Here is a 24,122-nt window from a genome sequence, read left to right on the forward strand (position 1 = left end):
TGCATTACCTTTCATCAAAATTGGAGTTTCTTCAGTTTTTCACCCCATACAAAATGAAATTGGCCTTGGTCATCATTTTTGCAATTATTAGATATTTTTAAACTATAACTCCATAATTTTTGGCTGTAGATTGTACAAACTATACCTTTTTGAAATCTTTATGATGAGGCAAATGCTTTTAAACATGATTGACACATTTTAACACCTGTGTAATTATTATAGCCACCATTCAGGTTATCATAAATATATTGCCAGCGCATGGACTGTCTTGCACAGCATTAGTGTTCTGATATGGTCTGGGTCCACTTCCTGAAATAGACCAATGAATTCAGGCACTTAAAATTTACTTTTGAAAACATGACTTGCTGCAAATTCTGTCTTCTTACTAATAATTGGGCCCCTACCAAGAAAACACCTATGGCGCCGCCACTGACAGTTTGATTTGAAATTCCTGAATATAAGTATGTGTGGAGAGTAGAGTTGCGTATGGGTAATTTACAAATCAGTCCAACGCGACACTTTTAAACTCTGGCTGTCCTTGTACTCGGCAGTGACTTGGCTTGTGGCTCTTTAAAATGTTAATGTGATGTGACAGGACTACCAGCGGGGGCACGCTCGCGCGCAGCCACGTTGTTTGGCTCTGCGCGTGTGGCTGTGTTCGGTGTCTCGCGCACCACTAACGTTATGTTTGTGGCGAGGCGGGAAATGGCGTCCGCAAAAACGCTTCGTTTGTGACCAGCTACCAGCGACAACCACGGCCCGACCTCTGACACTGATCGGCGGCCGCTCCGTTGGCGGAGCTGACGGCGCTACGGCCACTTTTTGGAGAGCTTCCTCGATCATCGGTAAGTCATCAACAACGTCAACATGTAAACAAAAACACGATTTGTCACCATCTGATCGCGCGCGCCTGGCGCTAGCTAGTGGCTAACGTTAGCGAGCGAAGGGGGCGTAGTCGAGTTTTGGAAGTGAACAAAATGACGCGCTAGTTGCTGTGTCCCTTTTTTAAAAGCCGTGGAATCTGCCACTACCTGGCATGTTACACATCCGTGTCAGCGACGAAGAACGTGTAAACGTCTCGGGAGCTAAAGTTATTCATGTTACGGCCTTGTCTTTGCGGGTTTTTTTTTTTTTTTTTTTAGCCTGAAAGCTAACACTGGCGTTAGCTAGTAGCTCACACAATTGGCATGGCTTGGTTTAACATTTATTTACAACTCGGGGAAACGCCAGCAAAGATGAGGTGTTTGTAAATGTTGCTGTGCCACAGGTTGGTTACCGGCGCGATGGTTGCTGAAATTGTCATTCGTAGCTAATTCTCATCAGTTGGCTAATGTTAGCGGTAGCATACCTGTGCAGTGTTACATAACGATAGGCAGTAGTTTGTAATTTGGCAACCCTAGACTCAGTTTGGACGAAAGGCATTACTTACTTGCGGCTGTTCCGCCCACCGCACTGTCATGTTAGATAGTCTGGTATAAAGTGTATTTTTAGTTGTGGAGTGGCATTCTGTGTGTGTTGCCAGATGTCACAAGAGAAACATAATTTATTAGTACGAAAAGATTGTGCATAATACCTAAAAGCACACATCCTAGGTACCTAATACCACTATAATAATACCACTATAAAAGCGTAATAACTAAACTTTAAACTCATAAAGCCAATGACAAAAGTCATTAATTAAATTGCCACTGAAAATTGACGCTGTGCAGCTTTGTCTGCTAAAAGTGGCACAAAATCAGCAACCGCCTAAAATCATTCAGTTTATATACAGTGCCAAATCTCAACACGAGTCATCTCAAGTTACAAGGAAAACTGAGCCCATACCCGCCAGCGACAACATTACTGACGGTGGTAAGCAAAAATTCTTTTAATTTTAATTTTTTTTTATATATGAATAAACTTCAAGGAATCCAGTAAGTAGGGTGACCATTTGCCTTGAATGTGTTATATTAAAATATAAACACAGAGTTGTTGAAACTAAGCAAGCACAACACTGGGAAAATCACTACAAAATTCAGTTTCAAAACTCCTTGTTGCAAAGTCCTCAGCCTAGAAGAAAGTAAAGCCTGGTTTGCACGGCAAGATTTTAAAATTATCTGTACTTTTTAAAGTGACAAAAATGCCTTTAATTTCCTTCACACTGATATGAGCACTTCAGTAACGTTCTCATTTTGTCTGAACTGTGTTTACAGTGATGTTTTAAAAATTCACATTAACCAAGTCTGCCTCAGACATTGGTTTCCTTGATGAAGACTTGTATGATTAGCTACAAGTAACCTGACAAACCCCCAATCTCAATTATCTTTTGTACCCCTTCCCCTTGGCCCTACCCCTTGGCCCTACCCCTTTAAAACAAGGGGTAAGGCCAAGGGGTATGCCTCTAGCCCTATGAATTGAGACACTCCGCCTTAGGAGAAAAAAACTGCCCGTGTCAAACTGCTGTCTTCACTGTTTAACATGGCAACCGAAATGCAACTTGTTGCAGTGGCCTGTTTGCTCTTTTTATTTTCTCGCCTTTCTGCGTAAATGCAAAGAAATAGAATAAGTCGCAGATTTCTTTGACGCATCGCAATTATGTCATGTTAATTAATTTGTCATTTATAATAATAAATAGTATTAATAATTAATTAATTAGTAATTAATTAATGTTAATACTACTGATAATAGTAATAATTAATATTGTTTAATCATGAATTGATTAATTACTAATTAATTCATAATTAAAATAAACACTTGAAATATCAGTCTGTGTGGAATGAATGTATACATTATACAAGTTTCACTTTTTGAATGGAATTACTGAAATAAATCAACTTTTTCATGATATTCTAAGTATATGACCAGCACTTGTATGTATGTTATGGGCTGCATCTAGTTCTGTTAACCTTATATTTCTTTTTCAAATTCTCCCATTTTTTTACATCCAGCCCTATTTCCTTTTAGAAATTTTGACAAATAACAGTCTATTAGGACATCAGGTTATGTGTTACACATTTACATGTGTGTATATATTTTCCAACTTATTCCCATTGATGAAACGTCTCCTCATTTTCTGCCTGAAAGCTTATAAGGAGACGAGTGTGCTCAGGGCTCCCTGTTTGTTTACAAAATACACACGTGTTACAGACCTTGAAATCCAACAGCGGGGATTGATATTATGCAAAGATTTATGAACATACGAATTAACGTGCTTACACTAACATGATTTTCTCCATTATGAGATATAAAAGTGTCTTATCGTAGCGTTCGTGTGTATGCACATTATAATGCCTCAGCACACAAGCGAAGTTACGATATTCCTCAGAACGACTATACGCAACATGCATCCAGCAACATACGCGTTGCTGTCATAGGCAACTGCCTGTAAAGTTTTTTGGCAAGTTATAACTTTCTAAACAGCGTAATTTGTAATGAAAGCCGCTTTCATTTGTGCGGCTCTTGGCGCCATGTTTGTTTCTGTGGAGACAGCGGTAAGCTCCTCCTACCCCTCCAAACAGAGTGTGCATCCAGATTCACTCCATTTGGAGGGGTTTGAAGCCCTCCACCTTCCCCTCCGCTTCGCTCCAAAAAGAGAATTGAGACACCCCTCTGTCTCTCGTGCCCACGCAAAACGGAGGGGAAGGGGTAAGGGGAAGGGCCAATGGGTAGAATTGAGATTCAGCCAGTCTCTCTTGAGAATTTACATTTAACAACACAATGTGGAGGTTTTTTTTTTTTTGTATTTGGAAATTTAATTTGGATTACAATAATTAAATTAAAACTCTGCAATGATTGTGTTTCTCCATTATCAGGACTTTCTATGTGACGTTGGAGCATGATGAAGCTGAGAGTGCGTAAAGCTCCTCAGCAGCCAACTTTAGGCCGTCGCACCCACCTGTCCCAGGCCAAACGGAAGTATTCTGATGTGGAGACCTCCCCAGTTAGAAGCCGAGCCAAAATGCAGAAGAGTGAAACAGGCCTGTTCTCCACCATCAAGAAATTCATCCGTGGAAATGCTGTCAAGGTGAGTTCAGATCCATGTTTGCAGCTACACTCAGTTTTATGTTTTTCCAAACATTTGCATGGATGCTGTGGCATGGGAATGGCACAACTACTGCATATTGTGCTGATATTTGATGTGTCAAAGTTGGCAGAATACAGGTTTGTAGATCATTCAGTTCAGCTGGGACTTTGAAAACACCATTTCACCAAAACATGTTTTTGGTTGAAATCCTTTAACGCAGTCTGTGTACAGAGTGTTAGTTCTTCATGGATCTAAAACAGTTGCAACTTTTGTCTTTTCTTTTTATTGTAAACCTTTTCATAAAAGCTCATTGATGTAAATAAAAAAAATAATACAAAATGAGTTGGTTTCAGTAACAAGTTGTTCAGATTCAACTTTTCATATAAATGTGTTTCCTCATCATTTGAAACTTCATTTATTTCTTTTGCTAAAAGGAACCCCCTTTCCCCCCACCATCCTCAGTTACAAAGCTTCTTGTGTCATGTGACTTTAAAGGGCATATCTCACTCCAGTCAACAGTCTTTTCAAAAAATTATGTGCCAGATTACAAATCATTACTTCCAACTGTTTCACTTGTGCGAGTCTTGATAAAGCTGAGAAAAGTAAAATTAGCCAAAACCTGCACCTGAAAATTGCATAACTGATTGACAGTCATTTTGATCCATAATCATGATGTAATGTCAGGCACTGACTGTTACCTATCTGAAAGTCACTCCATGTCCACAATTGGAAAGAATAGTCTCCATGGTTAGGGCCATGTTTTGAAGACCATTCTCACGCTGTGCTGGGCTTCACTTCTGCATTTTGTCCCAGAGGCACTTAAAAAAATAATTAAATAAAACCTCCCACTTTCCTTCTCAAAATATTATATTTGGTGAATCTGTCCACCTAATAAATGTCACTCATCATGTAACTCCATCCTTCTAGAACACACATTTTAACCATTTTGACATATTCAGAGTCCACAAACACTGTAAAAAAAAAAGTCAGTTTTTCCCATTCATTTCAAAAGAGGGCCCTGAGGGACGTTACCCTACATGATGTCATCAAAGGTTACATTCCTCACAGCTTCATGTTTCTGAGCGACAGATGAAATCAGGCTAAATGAATACAATGTTTATTTATGTGCAATATCCAGTGCCACTGTGAAGTATTCCATAGTTTTGTACATACCTTTCTCTTTTTTTTTATATGCAATCTCTTCTTTTTTATTTTTATTTCCTTTCTTTATTTGCTACTACGTTGTTATAATTTTTTTCTCTTTAAATTTGGACTTTGGACATACCTCTTTCATTTGGTTAAATTTTATATATTTTTTTTCTTCTCCAGACCTTTTAAGTCTGAGTGTGTGTGGTTTACTCTGTGTGGTTAATGTGCATCTGGGCCACTTTTCTTCAGATGTGGTCCCACTGACCTGTGGAGTCCCTCAAGGCTCCATTCTAGGACCTATTCTTTTCCTTTTGTGCATGTCGCCTCTCTGCGGTATGTTTCGAAAATACCAATGATGTTTCCATTGCTTTGCTGGTGATGTCCAGATTTACCTGCCACTAAGGTCGTTAGACAATGACCCAATGCATTATTGGATTGTTTGAGTGAGGTCAAATCTTGGATGAGTGCTAATCTATTAAAGGAGACATGCATTGAAATAAATGTGGTCAGATTTCAGAAAATAAATAGCTGATAAGTATTTATAAGACCCTTGTGAATGCAGTAAAGTAAATCTGTAAGCCCAAATTTGTAATTCAGAGGAGAAATATTCGTTTAAAAATGACAAATTTGCAGCTAACATTTTGCCCTCTGTGAAAACAGTTTGTACATCCGGATCATTTCCATGACGTCGGTGACAAGACGACGCGTTCCCGCCTTCAGTCCGATCCCGCATTGAAATTGATTTTATCTCTTAGTAATGTTACTGTTATACACATCCTGGTTTCAACATCCAAAAGTAAGCTGCAATGAATGTGAGCTACAGCTCTGCTTGCTCAGATCCGGGGATCAGATCAGCGGCGGCATCAACAGCGGGCGACATTATTCCCCGACGCCTCGCTGTCACTGCCCCCGATACGCTTACCAAGTGCATGCGCTCGTTAAATGCCGCTGCGGCACTCACACCCCCGTGTCTGCTGTGCAGGCAAAACCACCTCTCTGTCTACTGAATGGAGTTGCAGCCAACTTGGCACAAGTCCAGAGACTACGCTCGCCGTTTTAATGCAGTGCGTGCGGTGACACCTGTTGCTCGCAAGGACATACTTCTTGCTGCAAAATCCACAGCGCCGCACGTCTCGGTAATCGGAGCCGCAGAGCTCTGTGGCCGCCGAGAGAGGTTTATATATTTTTAATGACTTGAATTCTTTGCGGGTCTCGCCTCCGTAGCCCGCGACGGTACACCAGAGGTGAAAGACGGTAAATTTTCAATGCGACACCACTCAATCAAACGGGCATATGAAAAAGTCCACAAAAATAATTTTCAAGCACAAATAAAAGAAATGTGTACTCACCAAGCGTACCGCAAGACGACATGAAGTTTTAAAAAGTAGATCCTTCCGTATAAGACAAGAAAAAGGTGCAGATGCAAACTGACGTAAATCCACAAATTACAGTTGGCGCGCGCAATGCATGCTGGGAGAGGGTCTTGTCCCTGACGTCTCGGCAGCGTCCATGATGAGAGGGACAGTTTGCGGAGGGCTAAATGTTAGCTGTAAATTTGTCATTTTCAAATGAAGATTTCTCCGTTGAATGACAGATCTGGGCTTGCAGATTTACTTTACTACATTCAGAAGGATCTTATGTGTAAATATGTCATTTTTTGGTCCAAAGATCTGACTGCATTTATTTCAATGCAGGTCTACTTTAAATCTTAATGAATCCACGACGGAGGTTATCCTGTGTGGAGGAAGCACTTCCACAGCCTGCTCTGCTCATGTCCTGGGCCCCCTGGGTTCCAACATTCACTCCTGTGTGAGGGACCTCAGGGTGATTTTGACAGACATTTTAAATTTGATAAGCAGTTCAGTGCTGCTGTTAGAACAATTTTCTTCCAACTCCATCTCTTAGCCATGTCGAAGTCATATTTCTCTAGGATTGACCTTGAGAAGGTTATTCACGCCTTCGTCACAAGTAGACTAGATTATTGTAACTCTCTGTATATTGGCTTGGATCAGACCTCTCTAAACCACATCCAGCTTATTCAGAACGCTGCTGCTCATCTTCTCTTGGGAAAGAAAAAGTCCAACCATATTACGCCGGTCTTGGGTACTCTTCACTGGCTTCCATTCGTTACTGTGTTGAGTTTGAACTTTTTAATTGTTTTTAAAGTCATCAATGGCCTGGCCCCGGTGTATCTTTCAGAGCTTCTTTTTCCTTACACCTCAACCAGAGCCTTATGGTCTTCTGACCAACTGTTGCGGGAGGTGCCTAAAGCTAGATTAAAGACAAGAGGTGACAGAACCTTTGCTGCGGCTGCCCCCGGGCTTTGGAATAGTCTCCCCTTTAATATTGGATCATCCCTGTAGCTAGAGTCTTTTAAATCCTCTTTAAAACCCATTTTTTTTCTCTGGCATTTCCTAAATGAGTGATTACATCGCTATTTCACCTTAGAATTTCTTCAGTTTTTCCTGTTGCTTAATGCTGCTTTCTGCTGCTGTATATTTGTCTAATGCCGCGTTCACACTGGATGCCACAAATTCGCATCCCTCGCCTGGCGATGGACGCGCCACCATCGCCCGGTGTGTCGCTCTGCTTGAGCCACGTTCATATCGGACACTATGCAACGTCACAAATTCATCATTTGCTGCAGGAGCTACGTCTGGATGGCGACCGCTTTCAGCGGTACTTCAGCCTCTCCAGGACCCAGTTTGAGGGCCTCCTGTCCTGTTTGCGTGTGCACATGTGAACAAAGAAAAAAAAAACTGGCTGCTGCTACAGTTCCTTGCTCTCCCTTCCAACTCTGTCATAATTGTTATAAACTAGTCACCATTTGTTTTATTATACATCTGTGTAGTTAATAAAATTATCTTCACGGATGATTCGTTCCCGCGCACATGTGAACAAAAAAAAAAATGGCTGCAGCTGCAGTTCATCGCTCTTCCCTCAAACTCTGTCATAATTGTTATAAATAAAGAACAAAAGGGACATAAGGCCTGCTCACAGGCTGATTGACAGAGACAGGACATGTCCACATCAAGTATAAACTCCAGACATCTCCACGTCACTACATATCCAGTCCCTGAGTGGTCATTGCGGCGCGACCGGACGAAAAAGTTCAGATTTTTCAACTTCGGGAAGAGAGCAACACGATATTGCGCCACAAACGCGCCAAGTGCTCACAAAGGCTTTATTCGCATCCACCGCGTCGCATTGCATGGCTTGGACTTTTGTGGCGCCACAACACGTCCTTCCATAGGAATTACATGGTAACCTTTCGCTGTCGTCACTCACATGGAGTCCGGTGTGAACGCGGCATAATGCGTCGGTAGAATGGCCCAATCGATGGAGTCACTCCATTTGGGTGTGGTCTGCTTGAGGTTTCTTCGTCAAATCATCAGAGGGAGATTTTCCTTACCACTGACATCTGTGTGCTTGTTCTAGGGCAGGGGTAGGCAACCTGTTCCAGAAAGAGCCATGAGGGTGCAGGTTTTCTTTGCAGCCACTGACTCCACCAGGTGATTTTACTGATTAATATCACTTTGAGCAGATGGAATCGGTTAATCAGTGAAATCACCTGGTGGAGTCAGTGGCTGCAAAGAAAACCTGCACCCTCATGGCTCTTTCTGGAACAGGTTGCCTACCCCTGCTCTAGGGGTTGGCAAGGTTAGACCTTACTTAAGTGATGTGCCTGAGGCAGCGTTGTTGTGATTTGATGCAATGTAAATAAAATAAATCGAGTTAAATCAAATTAAACTATTTCCTACTATTTTTTACTCTTTATTTTGCTATGTCTTTTATTTGTTTTATTGCATGTTGCAATTTTATTATTATTTTTAATTTATTTATTCATGATTGAGCTAACTTGTGCCCATTTTTTTAATTATGTAATTTCTCAGGGCACATGGCACCAAAAATAAAACCCATTACATCAATATTTTCATAATTCTTTATTTATTTAGAATAGTCAGCTCATTTGACATTTAATTTGCTTGTGATATACCCTTTCAATAAGCATTTTGATTTGTTAAAAAAAAAGTGGCATAATTGACCAGGCCATTTGGATCAGACACTTTTGTGAAGTGATGCATGTTAAATAGATGTATCAATAGGGCACCTCACTTACATCTGTTAAAATATTCCCATACATTAGTGTAATATTTATTTAAACGTGTCCAAAACTATTTTTATTTATTTATTTTCTCTCCCTCTTTAGCCACTACATTTTGTACCACCTGCATTTTCAGAACCAAAACTTTCTCTTCTCGGCATTGGAAACAGTTACAGTTGCATGTAAAAGTTTGGGCACCCCTGATAATTTTCATGATTTTCCTTTATGTCTGGATTAGAAATTTCTGTTAAATATTTCATATAGCAGACAAACACTGATATTTGAAAAGTGAAATGAAGTTTCTAGTATTTACAGAAAGTGTGCAATAATTATTTAAACAGAATTAGGCAGGTGCATAAATTTAGGCACCCTTGTCATTTTATTGATTTGAACACATTTAGCACTAATTATTGGATCACAAAATTGGTTTGGTTAGCTTATTGACCCTTGACCTCCTTACACAGGTGAATCCAATCATGAGAAAGGGTATTTAAGGTGGCCATTTGCAAATGTGTCCCCTCATTGCATCTCTTCTAATGAGTGGCAACATGGGAGTCTCTAAACAACTCTCAGATGACGTGAAAACAAAGATTGTTCAACATCATGGTATAGGGGAAGGATACAAAAAGCTATCTCAGAGATTTCAGCTGTCAGTTTCCACTTTGAGGAACATAGTGAGGGAATGGAAGACTGCAGGCACAGTTCTAGTTAAGGCCCGAAGTGGCAGGCCAAAAAGAATCTCTTGGTTTGGTTAGCTTATTGACCCTTGACCTCCTTACACAGGTGAATCCAATCATGAGAAGGGGTGTCTTAGGTGGCTATTTGCAAACGTTTCCCCTCTTTGCATCTCTTCTAATGAGTGGCAACATGGGAGCCACCTGAAAACAAAGATTGTTCGACGTCATGGTTTAAGGGAAGGATACAAAAAAGCTATATCAGAGATTTCAGCTGTCACTTTCCACTGTGAGGAACATAGTGAGGAAATGGAAGATCGCAGGCACAGTACTAGTTAAGGCCCGAAGTGGCATGCCAAGAAAAATCTTAGATAAGCTGAAGCGAAATATGGTGAGAATAGTTATAGTTAACCCACAGACCTGCTCCAAAATCCTACAACATGATCTTGCTGCAGATAGTGTCTCTGTGCATCATTCAACTATATAGCGCACTTTGCACAAGGAGATGCTGTAATGCAGAGGAAGCCTTTTCTGCGTACACGCCACAAACAGTCACTTGAGGTATGTTTCATTTTGTAATAAGGTGCTGTTGACTGAGGAAGCTAAAATTGAGTTATTTGGACATAACAAGGGGTGGTATGCAAGGCTGAAAAAGAGCACAGCATTCCAAGAAAAACACTTGCTACCTACAGTAAAATTTTGAGGTGGTTCCATCAGGCTGTGTGGCCAGTGCAGGTACTGGGAATGTTGTTAAAGTTGAGGGTCACATGGATTCCAGTCAATATCAGCAGGTTCTTGAGAACAATGTTCATGAATCAGTGACAAAGTTGAAGTTGCGCCGGGGCTAGATCTTTCAACAAGACAACAACCCTAAACACTGCTCAAAATCTACTAAGGCATTCATGCAGAGGAAGAAGTACAACGTTCTGGAATGGCCATCTCAGTCCCCAGACCTGAATATTGAAAATCTGTGGTGTGATTTTAAGCGGGCTGTCCATACTTGAAAACAACAAATTTGAGATGTTTTGTAAAGAAGAGTGGTCCAAAATACCTTCAACCAGAATCCAGACTGTCACTGGAAGCTATAGGAAGCTTTTAGAGGCTGTTATTTCTGCAAAAGGAGGATCTACTATTGATGTTTTTTCTGTTGGGGTCTCCAAATTTATGCACCTACCTAATTTTGTTTAAAGAATTATTGCACACTTTCTGTAAATCTTATAAACTTCATTTCACGTCTCAAATATCAGTGTTTGTCTGCTATATGATATATTTAACTGAAATTGCTGATCCAAACAACCAATGATTTATAAAGGAAAATCATGTAAATCATCTGGGGTGCCCAAACTTTACATACAACTGTAAATGCCTTATAAGGGCCAACTCCCGTGGTTACCTTTTAGAGGTTGGCATGGAGTGGTTGCCTGGTGAGGTGGTTGCCACACAGGATCAAAGTTGGTTCTGTGGTGTGGTGGGTACATACAAAGTGAAACAGCAGCACGTTCCAAAACGAGACCTGATCTGTTGTGCGTACATCTTCACTTTTTTCAATAATTTAGTGGTTGAATTATCCCTTCAATTTTTAATATTATTAAAATGAGTGAATAAATCCTACAGAATTTAAGATTAATTTTTGAAGGACTCAGAATGATATAGAACAATGCTAAAGAAGTTACAATTTTAGTGAGCTGTACTAGTAAAGCAAAGGTTAAAAATAAGAACAACAACAAAAAAAACCCTGGAACCCTGAAAATGTGGTTGATTGTTGATTTTCCACTTTCTAGCAATGGGAAGCCCCTATCTTCATCTGGATCTCAAGTGGAACTTCTGTCTCTTCAATAAGCCCCAGAAGAGAAACTTGTTGTTGCTTTTTTTAAAAAAATTTTTATTTGACCAAATCTGTCACTAAGTAGTCTGTGCCAATGTAAGCTTGGAACTTGGTTTGGAGCTATGCTCCTACACCAGGTGGTGCCACTGGTTCAGCTTCTGCTAAAGAGTTTCCAGGAAAAAGTTAAACTTCATTATTCGTGGAAAGATTATTTGTCCACACTGAAGCTTCTGTATGTTCATTTAAAGACTTCACTCTTGTGTGTTCTTGTTTCATTTGAAAGTGCTTGTCACATTTCTAAGAATGTATATGATGTTTGAGCTGCTCTCTTTTACCATTTTGTCACACCACATTTATTTCGGGCATACAGTGTTTCAAAATTATTTATTTGTGGAATGATTTATGGTATGTGTAGCTGGAGGGTTTCAAGTTCAACAGCTATGGCTTTCACTTTTGCTGAAAGTAGCTAGTGCTACCTTATGTTAAAGGACTTCTGTTGTGGAGTATGTTTGGGAAAAGTGTTACACACTCATCTTACTACAGAGCAGTGACACTGTGGGTTAGGAGTAGGACTACCAACAGGGCTGTCTACACTGACGTCACTGATGACATGTCTTCAGTGTTAACCATCGACTGATGGGTGTTAAAGCAGAGCGGTGGCATTTGGAGGCGCATACACAACCATTCAACTACATTATACAGAGCGTCAGAATAGGAATAATGCCTCAATGGCACTACAGGTCAATGGCTGGTACATTCATAATTACAAAATCTAAGTTTCTGATCCCTGTTTTGCAGTGAGAATTCATCATAAACTTATTTATTTATACTGGCTTTTAATGCCCAGTGGAGCTGTGACATGTTTTGTTTTTTGTGCATCTTTAATTCTGTTGTATGTCTGCTTTTATTTTTGTGAATTCTTGTTCCTTGATTTTCCTGTAAAGCACTTTGGACAACCCCTGGTTGTTGTAAAGGGCTACAAAAAATAAATGTTTGATTTATGCTATTGTGACATCCTGACTCCACTGCTGTGCAGTGTGTGTTGTTAGCACCTACCAGTAGCTGCTGGTTCAGCCCCTGGTGGCTGAAGCAGAAACTACCAAAATTCAAGGATGCATAGATAGCCCTCTCTGTGTAGACCGTGGTTTGATTTCTTGGGTATCAGGCTGCTTGTAGTGTCCTTAGACATGACACTATTTGCATTTTCCCAGTCCACCAAACTATAAATGGGTACCAGCCTTGGTTGGGGAAGTAACCTGTGATTGAATGCCGTCCTGTCCAGAGGGAGTTATCCGGTTAAGCGCTGACGTAACGCATCACGTGATAAATCTGTTACCGGGTCCAAACACCTCCAAGTTTATAATTAAAGATCTGTTTATTAATTAAACGTCTGTTTGATCCTTTTAAGGATTTACAGTTTAAGTTTAGTTTGTGTTTACATTGTGCGCAAACCTGCGCCCCTCCCTTCTCCGCCTCAACCTTTTGTTAACCGCATTCATCTGGTTCTATTGTCAGAACACTTAATAAAACTTTTTTTCTTTTACTTTACATATTTTATTATGCACAGGTAAAATATACATGTCTGTTTGTTAATAAAAAAAATTATTTATTACAATCAACAGGACGTTAAAGTGCAAACTCCACTTTCTCCCCAAACGACATGAACAGGAAGCGATCGCAGCTCGCAGCAACAACCAGTGAAAATAATGGAGAAACAACCTGAGCGTCTGACATTTTTACATAAAACAAACGCAGTAACAATGTCTAAAAACAGTTAATATATCCAGGAGAGTTTTAGGCACAATATACAAAGAGTTTTATGTTGCGATGTTAATGCTGTTGTCCGTGTGCAGCGGTTTAAGTGCAGCCTGCTCAGATCGTCTCAGTGCAGTTCTCAGTGTTAATGACAGCGCGCCTTTGTTGTTTGGAGCCGGAAGTTGAAAATCACATGATGCGTTGCGTCACTTAACTGGATAAACTTTCATTTGCTTTGTGCTGTGGTATCTTTGTCAAAGCATCGACCCAATGATCCTCAGAGCCTGAACAGGACTTCTTTCTTTTTCTCTTTTTTCCCCCTGTCTGCATATATAGTAATGGTAAGTGCCACACTGGCAGAAGCATTTCTGAAGATTATTACACATATATGCAATTTATTCTTGCAGGACAAAAGGTATGTAGTGCGTGAGTGAATGTGGTGCGCGTGTGTGACCCCCATCCGCCCTTCCCGATCAGCCTACAACATCCTACTCAAAGACGACTGACAACTTCTATCAGGAGGGACCGACCACCAAAACAACATGAAGACAGACAAAAACGAAAGACAAGTGGTGAAAGCAATAACTGTGAAGTGAGACATCGAGGAGACAGGTCCCCAGTGTAAAACATGCCGGAACAAACCACCACACATGAACAAGCAGTGACAGCAACAGTCTATTGTCTAGTTAGTGAGCATTCATACCCTAATCTAGGACACCAGAGTCTTGATCCCCTTGAGAGCACCCAAAACCGAATTGTGGTGTCGGCTACGAACACATAACCACCCACACACAGAGACCCAGATCACAGCTATATATCCGATCACTACTGTGGCTGGTGTTGGGCCAAGATAAAAGTATGGAACCCTACCATATGACATGGACCGCTCCGGCGCGTCGGAAGCCATATGGCCGACCGCAAGCGACGACGGAAATGGGTCCAGGACGCAGGGCCACAGGAGGAACCAGGCGAAAAGGGAAGCGGAAGGGCACAGGGGCCAGGAAGGGCAGCCACCAGAGCCATGGGGCAGCACAACGGACCAACAAGGGAGCGGCCTGACGGTGCCGGAACAAAGCGAAGATTCATCCCATCTTGTCTATGGCTGATGCTGAGACTTTGATTTATGCATTTGTCTCTTCTAGATTAGACTAATGTAATGCTTTATTTTCTGGTTTACCGCAGTCCAGTAGCAAGATCGGATTTTAAAGTACTGTTATTAGTTTATAAAACTGTTCATGGACTTGCACCTCCATATCTGGCTGACCTGGTAAGGCCTTATGTACCAGCTCGGGCCCTGCGTTCACAGGGTGCAGGACTTTTATGTTTTCCCAGGGTGAGCAAAAAGTCTGCCAGTCACAGAGCTTTCTCCTACCGTGCCCCATCTGTGTGGAATGATCTCCCGGCATACATACGACAGTTGGATACTGTGGAGACTTTTAAATCACGTTTAAAGACTTATTTGTTTTCCTTGTTTTATTGTGTTATATGTTTTTATTCTTGTGTTCTTTTATGGTTTTGTCTTTTTATTGTTTTAAGTTTTTAATTCATTTTTTTCTGTTTTTATTATGTTGTGTGAAGCGCCTTGAGGCGATCTCATCACTAATTGTCACTATATAAAATAATGAATTGAAATTTCTTCCTACAGTCCATATATACGAGGTCTGTCCATAAAGTATAGGTCCTTTTTATTTTTTTCAAAAACTATATGGATTTCATTCATATGTTTTTACGTCAGACATGCTTGAACCCTCGTGCGCATGCGTGAGTTTTTCCACGCCTGTCGGTGACGTCATTCGCCTGTGAGCACTCCTTGTGGGAGGAGTCGTCCAGCCCCTCGTCGGAATTCCTTTGTCTGAGAAGTTGCTGAGAGACTGGCGCTTTGTTTGATCAAAATTTTTTCTAAACCTGTGAGACACATCGAAGTGGACACGGTTCGAAAAATTAAGCTGGTTTTCGGTAAAAATTTTAACAGCTGATGAGAGATTTTGAGGTGATACTGTCGCTTTAAGGACTTCCCACGGTGCGAGACGTCGCGCAACGCTCTCAGGCGCCGTCGTCAGCCTGCTTCAAGCTGAAAACCTCCACATTTCAGGCTCTATTGATCCAGGACGTTGTGAGAGAACAGAGAAGTTTCAGAAGAAGTCGGTTTCAGCATTTTATCTGGATATTCCACTGTTAAAGGAGATTTTTTTAATGAAAGACGTGCGGGCGGATTGCAGCGTCGGCTCGCGGCCGCCGCGACGCTCCGCCACAGGAAAAACACCTCCGTTGGAAGCCTTAAGGACAAGTTGGAACATGTCCAGCTGTTAAACAATTTCTCATACTCACTCCACTGAAAGCCATCAAAAGCCGCCTGGATTTTACAAATGGTTTTTCCTGTGCCGCCGCACCGCGCCGGCTGCGTCCTGACGCGCGGGCCCGTCCGCACGTCTTTCATTAAAAAAATCTCCTTTAACGGTGGAATATCCGGATAAAATGCTGAAACCGACTTCTTCTGAAACTTCTCTGTTCTCTCACGACGTCCTGGATCAATAGAGCCTGAAATGTGGAGGTTTTCAGCTTGAAACAGGCTGGCGACGGCGCCTGAGAGCGTTGCGCGACGTCTCGCACCGTGGGAACTCCTTAAAGCGACAGTATCACCTCAAATCTCTCATCAGCTGTTAAAATTTTTACCGAAACCATCTTAATTTTTCGAACTGTGTCCACTTCGATGTGTCTCACAGGTTTAGAAAAAATTTTGATCAAACAAAGCGCCAGTCTCTCAGCAACTTCTCAGACAAAGGAATTCTGACGAGGGGCTGGACGACTCCTCCCACAAGGAGTGCTCACAGGTGAATGACGTCACCGACAGGCGTGGAAAAACTCACGCATGCGCACAAGGGTTCAAGCATGTCTGACGTAAAAACATATGAATGAAATCCATATAGTTTTTGAAAAAAATAAAAAGGACCTATACTTTATGGACAGACCTCGTATGTGTTGGGGTCAATCTGAAGTGTGGTTGGTAGCAGGATCATAACCTCAGCTACTTTAAAAACATTCAGCAAGTTCCAGACCACATCAGTGCGGAGGTTGGTTTGGTGCAAACATGTTGCCCTGTTAGTGTATGGGCAACACCTATCTGGAAGTGTGCACACTTCAAAGTCTGATCTGATTTCCATGTGCAGTATGAGTTTTCATACATTTATCAGGTATCTCAGATCTGAAGTTGTATAGTGTTGCATTAAAAGTTCTGTGATTGTGACCTGTGCTGTTCTTATCTTGCTCTCTTCCCCACTTGCTGCAAGGTGGAGCAGGATATCCCCGCCAAGAGGAGTCGCATTGACTGTAATTCTGATCATGATCTAATTACTTCAACTCCACAAACTAGAGGCCTTTCCAACAAATCAATCTCCAGAGTTTGTCAGAAAACTTCAGATCAAGGTACTGAACTAAAATGAGCCACGTTATAGTTTATATCACATGCCAATGTCTTTATGGAACGAACATAAAAAAAAATTGTAATATTATTGACTGAAGAAATGTTTGCATATTTTTAAAATGTATTTATTTATTTTTGTTTTCAAAGACACAACAACATGCAGCATTAAGCCCATGAAACCAAACGGTAAAATTGAGGTAAACGTCGAGGCAACAAACAGTCCACCCAGAACCACACTGCTTGGAACTATCTTTTCTCCAGTTTTCAACTTTTTCTCACCAGCAACCAAAACTGGTAAGACAAAAATATCTACAGTGCAAAATAATACTGTTATTCAGTGAGTTGGTTTGGGGGGTGCGGATGTGGCACTTTCCGTGGGGTTGTCCTGGGCATGTATATGGTTTGTTTCTTGTTTGGTTTTTTTTTTTGTTTTTTTTGGGGGGGGGGGGGGAGATTATGTTTGTTAGGAAAGTTAAATAAAAATTTTGTCCCCCAAAAAAATCTGAGTAACAGTGTCAACATTCATAGCATGTCTTGGAAAACTGAGCATTACAGATGAATGTGATTTAGTTTAATTGTTGCTTGTCTTTAGATTTTTGATTGCATGTTTGATATTAAAAACAATAGAGCATTTTAATCATAAATTTATGATGTGCTTCCTTTTTGTGTTGCCTTCGTGATAGATGTTTAGTCACCGAAATGTTGCCCTTTTTCTTTCCTGTTTCAAGCCACACCTGGTTCAGACTCCCCTGGCCAAGCCATGGAGGCAGAAGAAATTATGAAGCAATTGGACATTGAACAGGCAGAAGAAATGCCCAGCAGCACTCTGACATCCACTGAAGGAGTCACTCCATGTCACATTGCTCCACTGTTACCACAGAGGCTTCAGATAGCCTCTGATACAACCATAGAAGAAGGAGAAATAGTTACTGAAACTGACATGCCTCCGCTAACGGGTACGACCAGTTCTGTCAGCCAACGTCTGTTAGAAATGGAACACATTTAGCTGATGTAGTGAGACACTGAATCTGTATGAATTTGTTTTCTTTTATTTGGAAATCCCTCTTCAGTAGAAATAAGTAAGAAAAGCTTGCATGTCTGAGTTTGAGGGATATTCTGTGCTCCCAGTCTGTTTTATTTCAACATTCCAGCTGTCATTCACAGCTTGTTTTCAGCTGTGTGTGCACAGCTTTGCCACATCGTCAAAAGTGTCACATACAAACTTAACATCCCGTTCACCTTTTGTGTTTTCTGCAATGTTGTAAAGTTTCATATATACATTAACATTTTATTCAGTGTTGTAGCTGAGGTGATGAGCAGTGAGTAATGATGTCCGTGGCTCCACAGAATTTCTGTAATCTTCTCTTGCCATCTTGCCGTAACACGGGCAATAAAATAAGTCCCTTCGGCTGCTCTCTTGTTTGGATTCAAGGTCCCCACAGCAAATCTGAGGTGGATCTGCATGTTGAATTGGCACAAGTTTTACACTGGATGCCCTTCCTGACGCAACTCCACATTACATGGAGGAATGTGGGAGGGGTGGGATTTGAACCAGGAACCTTCTGCACTGAAACCAAGTGCACTAACCACTTGGCCACCACACCTGCCTAACATGGACAATAACTACAACATAAAATTAAGACAGGCTGTTCAAGTTGCCTGTGACGCATTGTTGCTCATTACGATGTCCTTGTTGGCACTAAGACCAGTGTTGCGTCAATCAATGAATCAATGTTTATTTATGGAGCCCTTTACAACACTCAAGGTGACCAAAGTGCTTTACAGTAAAATAAAAACAATATGGAGAAAAAAAAAATTTCTGTGGACTTCCAGTAGGAGCTGATTGGTGGACCCCAAGGCTCGGTCTGAGTTGCGAACATTCAGAAGTTTGGACAGCTAAGAAAGGGCAAAGCTGTTTAGGGCTTTAAACTCAAACGGTAAAATTTTAAAATGAACTCTAAAAGAAACAGGAAGCCAATGCAAAGAATAAAGGACTGGTGTGATGTACTGACGTTGCGATGTATTTGTTTAAAAAAAAAAAAAAAAAAAGGGCCGCTGCATTTTACACCACTTGAAGATGACTGAGACAGCGCTGGGAAACTCCAAAATAAAGTGCATTACAATAGACTATTCTCGAGCTTATAAAGGCATGAATAGTTTTCTCAAGGTCTATCCGATTTATTAAAAAAAAAAAGGCTTCACTTGGTTAAAAGACGTAATGATTAAAATCTTGCTCTAACCACACTGTCTGTTTATCAAATCTTAAAGTGCCCATTAAATATTACTCCAGGTTTCTCACAGCAGATTTAAAGGGAGACAACAAGCCAAACTCAGAAGTTTGCTGAGTCGCCAAACAAATAAAATCAGTTTATCCTCGTTTAGATGCAAAAAATTCTGTGCTAACCACAGTTTTACATCACCGATGCAGTCCTTAGACATTTGGTGGCATCCCCCTCTGTTTGAAGACACAGGCAGATACATTTGTACATAGTCTGGGTTCTGACAGCTTTTGTAGTTCTTTGATACAGTTCATGAGCTAACATTGGTACTGACTTTCCATCCTTTTGTGTCCCTCAGTTCCTGGATGTATACCAGACAGTGGTTACCTACATGCGTTACCCTCAGCCCCTCCTGAAACCTCATATGATGAGGACTGGGAAGTTTTTGATCCGTAAGTAGATTGAAATTAGTGTTTTTAAGTAAGCCTAATTTTGACACTAGAGCAGCACATTACAAGCTGTTCGTAGGCAGTCTTGCCTTATAGACAGCCTCCTGGTTGTCCTTTCTTAGCTGCACAGGTGCTAACATGTCCTTTTGTGCATTGACATTTAATGTATGTGAAAGTCCTGTTATTTGTGGTGACATAAACAACAAATTGCTGACTGCTGACTCTCTAATATGTAAAAGAATGTGCTTTGTTGCATTTCTTTTCTTTTTGTGTGTTTGTGTGGCACTGACTGTTGTTCATCCTGGAAGGATAGTATATTGTAGATGTTTGTGGAGTGAAATAAGAATTGGCCTTTTAAACTGGATACCCCCTGTTTCCAATACATAGACTTCTCTTGGTGGTCTGCCCAGGTAAACTGAGGCCCACCCAGGAAGATAAAATCCAAATTCCACTTTTTTCCGGTCAACAATGTCATTTTGTAGTGCTCATACACAGTCCATCCCCCTTCCAACCCCCACACACATACTCTCGCACACACTTGATTCACACGTCAGCAACGGCATCAAATTCACACTTTATACATGTTTTCTGTAGAAAATTTAGTCTCTTTGAGTGTAGAATTTACTGGCTTTAACAGATGAAAATTCAGTAAGATATCTTCTATTATACATTCCAAATCTAAGGTAGAACTCTACTATACTATATACTAAAGTATATCTAAAAAAAAGAGGAGTAGAGCCACTTAGGTGCCTGGTCTTGAGAACCAGTGATGGTAGGTTGAAAAGATATTTTTATCCCATGGGAACTCTCCCTACCCACGTAAGCGTCTCAAGAATATAGACAGCATGTATATAAGTGACATTTACACAATCAGGGTAGTAAACAGCATATACAAGAAATGTAGTTGCTACATAATATTATAGGTGTTAGCTCCTGAAACCTAAATGTTCATACCGGAGAAGATTGTTGTATACATCTAACTAGTCTGTAGACTTGTAAAACTAAATTATAGCTACTAGGCTAGGCTATAATTACATGATTAACAATATGATTAAGAAGTGCAGCCATTACCCTTTGACATAGTCATAGTCTAATTGATTTAAGTGTGTTAATTTCTAAATTATTTAATATTGAATATGTTTTGTAATAGTGTACATAAACTTTCATTTGACTAGTATATTTTGAGCCCGCGCATTACACATCGCATTGTCACACGCTGTGCTACTCACCATCACAAACAAATTCTCAACCTGTGGGAAACACTGGGATTCCTTCTTAGAGGATTAACAGTAATTATTTTATGGCTTCATGGCCCAATCCTTTTACTTTAGTGCTGATGTCAGATAACCTATGGGGCATCATATCTGGCCCGCACAGATGGGTACTGTGTGGAGTGTGGGCAAAGTCTCTGACTTCTTCTCAGTGAATTCTGTGATCTACCAGGGATGTGTTCTGATTCCTACAATGTTTGGTGCTTGGATGGACTGAGTATTGGATGTTTCTTGGAGTGAGCATTGGGTTCCTTTGTTGGTGAGAAAAGGTTTAGTGAGCTTGACTTTATGGACAATACTGTGATGATTTGTAGAATCAATGGATGCCCTGATTGCAGCAATTGAGAAGTTGAGTGAACAGTTGTAGTGTCTGGATTTGAAATGGTTGTGAAACAAGGTCCAGTCTTTCAAGGAATTCCTGGACTCACCCATCAGAAGTATTTCTGTATGCAGAGAAAATGTCAAAGTTGGTGAAGGCTTTAGTTATTTCGGCAGTGTCATTCATGTCTCTGGGTCCTCAGCCTTTGAGCTCAAGAGACTGCAGGGAAGATCTTATCGATTTATAAGTTCACTGAACAGAGGTGTTTGGTGATGCCAACAACTCTGCAGGATAACAAAACTCTCAAGGTTCCTGATGCTTCCACCATTAAGTTCCATTCTTGCTGTCAAGGAAAACAATACCACAGCACAATGATGGAATGTCCCTGTCGCTACAGCCACCCTCCTGAACCCTCTAGGTTTTAAAAATAAAGGACAAGGTTTTAGTACGTGAGCTTCCGGGATGCATATCTGTGAAAATCTGAAGGGGACTTGCCTGTTCTGGGTCTTGGACTCTAACCAGTGAACTTCAGTAAAGACCAGGTGATTTACTCTGAGGTCTCCCTGGAGAATCCTTGTGTACAGCTGCAATGACTCTGTGATATGAGTCCTTTCTCTCTAACCTCTCGTAGGGGAGAATCTACATTGTAACAGAATATCAGCTGCAACAGTTTGGCCATGTGTTATGGTTCCCTGCGCATGATCCAGCCTGCAGGAGTGTCAGTGCTGAGGACCCCAGCAGCAATGCTAAGAGGATGCCCACGTTTCACCTGGCTGCAAGAGATTGATCGCTACTTTTGGGTCTGCCTGGTTGGTTGACAATCGGGACTCGGTGGTTCTGTAGTGTGGTGTATGCAACACTATCTGATCTTTAAGATTCACACACTGAAATGAAAATTATATCCAAAAGATGGCAGTAAATAGCAGGATTTTCCACCTGTAGTATGGCGTATTATCATCTCAGGCTCACATCTCACAGCAGTTTGAGAAGCTTGTTTCACTGTTTACTTGATTGATTTTGTCGGGATTATATTTCCTTTTGTTGGATTTAATCAGCTATGTCACGAACAACACTACATTTTACCAGTGTTTCTTTGTACAAAGGTACTTCTTCATCAAGCACGTGCCTCCACTGACAGAAGAGCAGCTGACACGTAAACCAGCATTACCTTTAAAAACACGCAGCACACCAGAGTTTTCTCTAGTCTTGGATTTGGTAAGTAATTTTTGAAAATGGCATTTTCTAACTTGTATTGTTTTTATTGAATGTTCTTGTATTATATATATTTTGTGCTGGCAGGATGAAACACTGGTCCACTGTAGTTTGAATGAGCTAGAAGATGCAGCCCTGACATTCCCTGTGCTCTTTCAAGATGTTATATACCAGGTACTATGTCTTAAATTTATTTTATTTTTTCTGTGAAGCATTTTTTTTTCTCTCTTGCCACAGTCTTTGTTTTGTTTCCCCCAATTTCTCTTCAAAAAATAATCTAAAGGTATATGTTCGTTTGAGGCCCTTTTTCCGAGAGTTTCTTGAACGCATGTCTCAGATGTATGAGGTGAGTCACATTGTTTATCAGTGGTGTTTGGTTTAATATGCATGCATGCATATACACACAGTATCATATAATATATGACAATATCGTATAATTTCAGATTATCCTTTTCACGGCTTCAAAGAAGGTGTACGCTGACAAGTTGCTCAACATTCTGGATCCTAAAAAACAGTTGGTCAGGTCAGTGAAACTCCACTGTGAAACTTAACCTGAGGGAAAAATGTTTTACTTTATTAAGCCGCAGAGAGAAATTAAATGTGATCGCATGCAAATGTTGATCTACCAGCTGCACAAGATGTTTGTAAAGCTCTTTGGATAGATGTGATTCCCCCACATCAGTAATAAGATTTTCTTTCTGCATTAAAAACAAGTGAAAATACGCGTAGTTGCGCTGAATTGAAGGATTGCAAAACAGGATAATGGAGCAGATAACATCAGTTTTACAGCAAATTTCAGTGCTGTGTCTGGGTTTGAAGCCAGACTGAAAGTTTTCATAAATGTTATGCTGAGCTCAAAGCAACTGCAACTGCATTTAGACCGCTCTCTCTAACACCTTGGATAAAAAGGGAAGTTGAGATATAGGCCTAAAATTTTAAAGGATGGAAGGATCGCCATTTTTCTTTTTAATTAAAGGTTTCACCACAGCATGTTTAAAAGCTAAATGCACACAGCCAGATCTAAGACCGGTGTTAACCAGCAACAAAATAGTGGCTCCCACTGAATCAAAAACGTCTCTGAGGAGAGACACGAGATATTTTTTTCCATTTTCTCTGTGTGTCTACATGCGCGTCTGAGTGCGCACTTTGACTCATTTAACCATGTCTGTGAGCGTGGTTTAGAGTGCCTTGGCTTAAGAGGAGCAACACAGTCCAAGATCTCCGTGCATGTGGAGTTAGACAGACAAATCTCATTGGCACTAAGACCACATTTTCCATCAAGTGTACACAAAAAAGAATCATTAAAAGCAGTGGAAAACTGTGTGGCAGTCAAAGGATTAATAGCGCCCCGGAGGCACTCGGGCAAGTGGTTTATCTGCCGAACATGGAAGCGTCAAAGTGAAGAGCACAGGTAGATGGTCAAATATACACAGTTGCACAGATTTCATTAATAGAGACAGATAAACCATAAGACAACACAAGATCTAAAATATGCCCCTGTTCACGACTCAAGCCAGTCAAGTACTGGGTAAAATTAAAGTACTCAATCAGGTTTAAAAAGTCTTTGACCAGAGGACGGGATTCACAGACATGTATATTAAAATCACCAGAGATTAAAATACGATCGTATTTCACCACGATCCCGGAGAGAAAGTCCGCAAACTCATTTATAAAGTCCTTGTTATAGTTTGGTGGATGATAAAGGATGGGAAATGACAGA

At 40.8% G+C, this 24,122-nt stretch overlaps 1 protein-coding gene across 1 annotated transcript in view; it reads left to right on the forward strand.

The window, feature by feature from the left end:
- The first annotated feature begins 649 nt into the window (after window positions 1-649).
- Window positions 650-24,122, forward strand: part of ctdspl2a (CTD (carboxy-terminal domain, RNA polymerase II, polypeptide A) small phosphatase like 2a) — a 36,556-nt gene continuing 13,083 nt past the window's right edge. Inside the window, 10 exon segments of the mRNA XM_034176238.1 lie at window positions 650-845; window positions 3,792-4,003; window positions 16,799-16,934; window positions 17,080-17,226; window positions 17,661-17,888; window positions 19,510-19,603; window positions 22,294-22,405; window positions 22,490-22,576; window positions 22,686-22,748; window positions 22,846-22,925. Coding sequence (XP_034032129.1) covers window positions 3,815-4,003; window positions 16,799-16,934; window positions 17,080-17,226; window positions 17,661-17,888; window positions 19,510-19,603; window positions 22,294-22,405; window positions 22,490-22,576; window positions 22,686-22,748; window positions 22,846-22,925 — 1,136 coding nt within the window. The 5' untranslated portion in view covers window positions 650-845; window positions 3,792-3,814.

This window comes from Thalassophryne amazonica, chromosome 8 (genome assembly GCF_902500255.1).
Source record: "Thalassophryne amazonica chromosome 8, fThaAma1.1, whole genome shotgun sequence".
NCBI lineage: Eukaryota > Metazoa > Chordata > Actinopteri > Batrachoidiformes > Batrachoididae > Thalassophryne > Thalassophryne amazonica.